The 6,680-nt window shown below is 34.6% G+C and overlaps 1 protein-coding gene across 1 annotated transcript; it reads right to left on the reverse strand.

Moving 5' to 3' along the window:
* Window positions 1-1,883: 1,883 nt before the first annotated feature.
* Window positions 1,884-4,597, reverse strand: LOC134258294 (uncharacterized). The gene is made up of 2 exons (XM_062740824.1): window positions 4,273-4,597; window positions 1,884-3,853 (listed from the first exon to the last, which is right to left on the reverse strand). Exon 2 carries the CDS (start codon window positions 3,372-3,374, stop codon window positions 1,884-1,886), a length of 1,491 nt encoding a protein of 496 aa, XP_062596808.1. The 5' UTR covers window positions 3,375-3,853; window positions 4,273-4,597.
* Between the last annotated feature and the right edge of the window lie 2,083 nt (window positions 4,598-6,680).

Genomic DNA, 6,680 nt, shown 5'->3' on the forward strand with positions numbered 1-6,680 from the left:
AAAACATTGCGCACAAAAGCTGTGATTTGTGCTAAATTAATTACTCCAGATTTTTACCTCAACTGCACAAAAGCTAAAAAACATAATTCTAAGACCCCTAGCAACTACTCTCGAAGCTGACTTGTTCAATATAAATGGTTTTTCTGTTGTCATCTTAAAAATGGCAGTAAAAATGCGAAATTCGGTGATCTCAAATTCATATCAAGGAGGGCTATTTACAACAGTTGTGGAAATAGTAAGTGGAAATTGTAAAGAAGTTTTCTTGAATTTGAAACATCCAATTAGAAATATTTTGAGAATATGACAGTTTGAAACTAAGAAACAGCGCACTTGTTTGTGCACAATAAACATACACTTTTATTCCAACTGGTGGCACTGCAGCTCTCCCGTCTGTCAATATATTTTTTCGGAGAGCTACAGTTTTGTAGCTACCGTAAGGTAGGTAAATCCAGCCGTTGGGGAAAATCGAATAATGAGGAAAGGTCTCCAACACACCAAGAAATAGACTGTTCTTCCTAGCTACAGAACTGTATGTAGCGTTATGGTCTAATTGACCTTTATATTCAATGATTAAAGCATAAAACCAAAACACTACAGTTCTGCAGATTTGTTCTTCCAAAACTGGACGGTTTATTTTTGTTGGATTGTCAATCACCTGAATTATCAATCTTTATCCATAAATATTTTTTAAAAATGTCACAAGTCAGCTTGTTTAATATATAAATAGGTCTATTTATGTCATTCAGATATGAAAGTATTTTGTTTCTATATGAAAATATTCCATTCAAGTGAATTATCGGGCATACTTAATTCCTGTCCATGCCGTATTTCCAAGTCAACGGTTAAAAAACTATTGAGGGGGTGAATAACAAAGTTAAAACACTTGCATGTATCACCGTCTATTTCCTTCAAATACATATACAAGTCTCTCATTTAAGAGAGGTCAATATTTTTTTTCGTGGGGGTGGGGGGTGTCCAAGGTCTTTTTTACGTTTCTTTTACATTTTAAGTTCTAGGTATATATAGTCAATTGAAGATGACTAACATTATTAAAATTGAACTATGGGTTAGAGCTTTTATGAACATATAGGGCCTATCATATTTTAGTGAAAAAGTTTCTTTTAAAGAATGATATCCAATATATACTAACTAGAGTGAATTCTGCATTTTTATCCTTTAATTTTAATCACATAATCGAACAGTTCATGATGTGGGGGTTATATGCAATGCATAATTATACGGGTATTAAATTGATGGAAGCTTTATTTATGAAATAACCAGTCAAGGACTGGAGGTATATGTTTTGGGGGCGTATTCAAGGACGTTGCGCTATCTCATGTCTCGATAATAAATTGAGATGTTTTACTTGGAAAACAAAATGATACAGCAGTAAAACGTCGCGCCTTATGCAACAAAACAGACGCCAAACGTAGCAATTACAGATGCCGAAAGTCGGACATACAGCAACCATACTCGCGCTGTTTTTAGAAAACTTTAAATTGCATCAAAAGTTTTAATCTTGTGAAATATTAAAGACATGGGAAATCATAAATGATTCATACAATATATATTCATATCACTTTTAACACAAATAACGCAGTGTAAATCGTGTTTAACATGTAAAAAGCAATTATGAATAGATCCAGTGAAATACATTGAACAGATGTATAATCTAAAGCATTTACTGGATTGCTCCTTACATGTATTAAACTAACAAACAATTCTACTGCATAAAATCATACTGAACATTTATAATTACGTCTTAATCAAATATTCTAGCATTTCTGATCGTCTAGTTGATATAAACTGCCTCATTGATGTAAACCAATAATAGCTGGTGTCCGAAACCAAGATTTTCTCGATTTGCACATTACCAGCAGTGATTAATAAAAATTGTACTCTAAATTATTCACACCCCCTCTCTCTTTAAGTAACAAACTACATTTGGCTGTATATTCTTTGACTTTGTTTTCTCGTCCTATAAACCTGAACATATTACAGACAATGGGTGTCATTTCTGGAAACTCTTCACAAAGATTTTCAATGGCATCCATATGGTTTTGTAATGGCCAAAGTTTGTTATACAGTTTTGAAATGGCATATAATTGAATGTAGCATTCCTTGAGCTTCATCTTTAATTCCCTTTCTATGTTCTCCCTTTCAGACAGTATTTCTTTTTTCAAAGAATCATCCGTTAGTTCATCGATAGATAATGAATCCATTTTCATTGCCTCTTCAGTGCATGTTATTGCCGTTTCGAGGGCCAATCCAGCTAACGTTGCATTTCGCTTGTCGAATTCTCTTTGGCTCAACGATTCAAATATATCTCCTAGAGATAGAAAATCCGTTGCCTTATTCTCTGGAATTTTTGTGTATTCAATTCTATAATCCATCTTCCACGGCAGGATGTCTTTTGCAAAGAATTCCTCACTGATGATATATTCATTCAAGATAGCAGTTTTGAAACGTATGTCGAACAGTTTTGCAAGAATAATTCGTGATGATTTTTGATGCAATTTTTTCAAAGAAACAAGGAATAATTCCATGAAACTTGGTTTTTCGTGACAGTCATCTATCATCGGCATTAGAAGCATTTGCTCATGAACATATCGAAGTAGTTGAAACGCAGTTTCATAGAATCCCAGTCTTGTCATGACTTTCACTGATCGCACAGTTCCAGGAATGAACGCATTCGTAAATACGGTTGTAATATCCTTTGTGCGAGCAAAGGATTTGCAATTTTCGAATACCATATTAATGAGCTTTGGTGCATAATCATAGCCATGACTTTCTACAATGTTTTGAATAACTATCAGTGGAAACAAGCGGAGACATTGAACATTGACGCAAACAGCTTCAATCTCTGTCTCAGAAAAACAGTCTATAAGATTGTTAGTTGGAATGAAATAATGTGGAAGGAATCTTGCCTTTAAACAGGCTATCAGTGCAGTTATTACAAATAAAATGCTTCCACTAAAATTTGTTTCCCAGGCGTCGCAAGGAATGTCTTCCAGGGCAGTCAAATATACAGCTTTTAAATGTTTATTTTTTAACTGCTTTGTCAGTTGAAATGCTACATTATCAACTAATACCTTAAGTACGCGAAACCCATGCAATTGAGAATAAGTCAGACCTTCTGTAAAAATGACATGTTCAGCCATTGAAAAATTGTATTTCCATTCTATGTCTGGTTCTTTGCTATGGCGATGTGCTTTTTTAATTAACGTGCATCCGGTTTGAAGAATATCTTGAATTAGTTGGGGAGAGGGAAATGTATATTTTCTTTCACGGACCCTCCATTCCTGTGCTAAGGTTGGGAATGTCTCACAGATAAGTCCTTTATACTTGACCTTGACATCCTTTGGTAAGGACATGGAAACATTTAGCTCTACCCCTTTAAGAAACTTTTTGGAGTCTCTCTGAACAATATTATTTTCATTGATTATGGTATTTGGTGGTAATTGTAAGCGACAATATCCAGGGTGAGATTCTGCTGAATCAGCATAAATATTCGTCACTGAGGTTGATTGACCTTCACTAACATCAGTGTGTAGAACAGATTTGTTTCTTGGAGTAAGAACAACGTGTCCAACACGCTTTCTTCGATACCTAAAGTAAAATTGTTGCTTCGTTAGATTTCTGCCAATGTCTTTCAAAATAAGATTGTTTCCGTCTGCAAAACATCCAGTTCAATGAACATACATATGTGGAAATATGAGCATGCCTCGTGCCATGTGATATGGGTAGATCATACAGAATGGGAAGAGTTTGAGGATGTAGGATAAATGCGGAAGCGGAATGCCAGTCATAAAATCAATGTGCATAGGATCAAAGACAATGCTGTTCAAAGGATCTGAAAATGAAATCAAAGTTATTACCAAAATATAGGATCATACATGAAGGTAATGCTTTTATGATACACATAAACGGAATCAATTTCCGAATGTTTTATTTCTTGCGAATTAAAAATAATCGCAAGGAATACGAGAAATAGATCATCGCGATAAAAACGGATATACGGTATATACAGTGGACCTTCAGATATCCGGACGCCAGATATCCGGATGCTTCAGTATCCGGACGATTTTTCATCGGAACGAGTTTTTTAAATGTTATGCTGTCTTGTTTAACTGGTGATTCAGATATCCGGATGCTTCACATATCCGGACAAATTGAACGGGAACCAAAGCGTCCGGATAAATGAGGGTCCACTGTACATGTACAAGCCAACCTTGATGATTAAGGTCTATCTAGTAAATACCCGTGGCTTACCTTTATTTCCTTGGAGTTGCAATTCATCCAGACCATATGAGTCAAATTTCCATAAACATTTGACGTTATTGGGCTCAGTAGATTTAGTGAGCATTATTTTCAAGGAATTGTCGTCACCTTCATTTTCTAATTGAAGCATGTCTAAATATTCCTCATCAGTCACTATTTCACCAGCTTTCATATCTTTTATTTTTTGCTGAATCAGTTCTCGTCTTGTTAGTATAGGCAAATGTTTGGAACAAACCATGGTTCTGTACAACATGGACTCTAAAATAAACATGTAAGTAGAAAATGGTAAATTACATCTCAAGCTTACTTGATTTTTTAAAATCGATTATAGGTTCCCTTAAACTACTACGAGCTCTTACGACAACGCCTGGCATGCACGGATCTAGAGGGGATCGACGAGGGAGTGGTTCGACCCCCACTGGGTTTTAAATCGCATACAATAAACCAAGTAAAAGTGACCTTGGAACCCCCCCCCCCCAAGAAACGCTGACCCCTCATCCAATGTGTGAATATCATCTTAAAGGCTATGAAAAGTACTAGGTTTCTAAGTATGAAGTTTAAAATAGTCACTGATCACCCCCGTAACGAAATAGACTGGGTTTTTAACTGGGGTGCCTCTACTTGGAAAAAATTCATTCTGGATGCACGCCTGCCTTGGCAAAGCATCCCCCATTAGCCGGTCACACAAGTAATTGGACTTGCAAAAACACCCAAATTATTTTTTCTGCAGTTATATTTGGGCCAACAATCGTTAGCGAACTGTGTCCCGCCGCAAACTTTTACGTTCTCGCGGTAACAAGAAAGTTACAAGAAAGAAATAAACTCGCATTTATTTATTACATAAATACCAATGAAAGAGTGTGTTACAATAATAAATATACTCAGTCATAGGTTTGTATCCTATAATAATTAAAAATAGTTGTCATAGATTTGTACCCTAAAATAATTTTTAAAAAGCTGTTTCCTTAGAACTATTTAAAGTCTAACAGATTTTTTTATTCTGTAAATAAAGAAACTACTACTGACTATATCTGTCTTTCACCATTTTGGTCATCCGCTCTTCAAAAGGATCAACTTCTTCTTCTACGCTGTTTCTCAGTCCATGTGTCTCCATATATTCCTCATCACTATCAAAATAGTCAACTTCATCAATGTCTTTTTCTTCATTTTCATCGAGTGAAGTCCCTTCATTATCTTTTTCATAAACTTTTCCTGACGAAGACGGAAATTCATGCCTAGTCAAAGAATCTTCGACTGTTTTGTCTGTCTTCTGACTATTTTCACTTGAACTCTCTGAGCATCCCTCAGAAACCTTTACCTTTGAAAGATTCCATGTATGATTATCGCATAAATATCTATCTTTCTTCGTTTCATTGAATGGATTTTCAAATATTGTTTCATCGTCATCATCTTCTCTTAAATCATCCTTATTCCATGTCCCCAAAAGAACACTTTTCAACACTTTCTTTTCCATCAACTGTGTTACATTTTTCGTAGACATTGCAAAACACTTCTGTTCTAATCAAAAAAGTAATATATGTCTAGCGCAACAATATATTATCATTTTGAATTTTCTTTGTTTTGCATCAAGTGTCGTTGATTCTCTCTGAGATATCAAAACTTTATAAATCATTGGAACATAGGGACGGAAACTGACATACTTCCTCAATAATGTATAAATATAGAAAATATAGATGGATTTAATTTCACATAGGTACATTGTTATAATTAAATGTAGTGTAGTGCACATATCATTTATACTTTCTCTAAGTATATCAAAGAATATTCCTATTTTATCAGTTTTAAAATACCATGCAAATATGAGTCTTAATTCTTATTAGAAACTTTCAGAGCACCTAGTTGACTGTTTTCGAAATCATAGTTCTATTTAAGAGTGATGTGAGCTTGAAGTGTCCTTTAGGAATATATACAATAATCTCATATATATACTACCCGTTAATATTAAAAGAATAAAATATATTCTTATGTCTAAAAGTGTTTTGTTTTGCTTTTAAATCACTTTGAAATATGCATCAGCCTTTGTCTTTTATTCTTGGTATTTCATATGACCATTTCTCATGCAACTGTACAAGGGTCATGTAAAATAAAACTTTGATAGTTTAACTACAAGCTACAGTACTTGGAAAGTTGTTAGCAAACTGATTGTCAAGTGTTATGAAATTTTCTCTATTACAGGGTAAAGCGCTAAACACCATGTTTATTAACACGGGAATTTTTAAATACTAGCAGAATGATATGGATTTATGAGGTAAGGACAGAAGACTGCTTTGCATACTTTTCATTGAAGTCTGTTGCAACCTGTGCACGCGAGCTCATCCTATAAAAGGTGACCCGAGTTTCATTTCATAAATAATTTATGTTCGATTGAACATGTGAAT

The sequence above is a fragment of the Saccostrea cucullata genome, unplaced genomic scaffold (genome assembly GCF_032062105.1).
Source record: "Saccostrea cucullata isolate Sc308-1 unplaced genomic scaffold, CSIRO_AGI_Scuc_v1 ctg2389, whole genome shotgun sequence".
Lineage (NCBI taxonomy): Eukaryota > Metazoa > Mollusca > Bivalvia > Ostreida > Ostreidae > Saccostrea > Saccostrea cuccullata.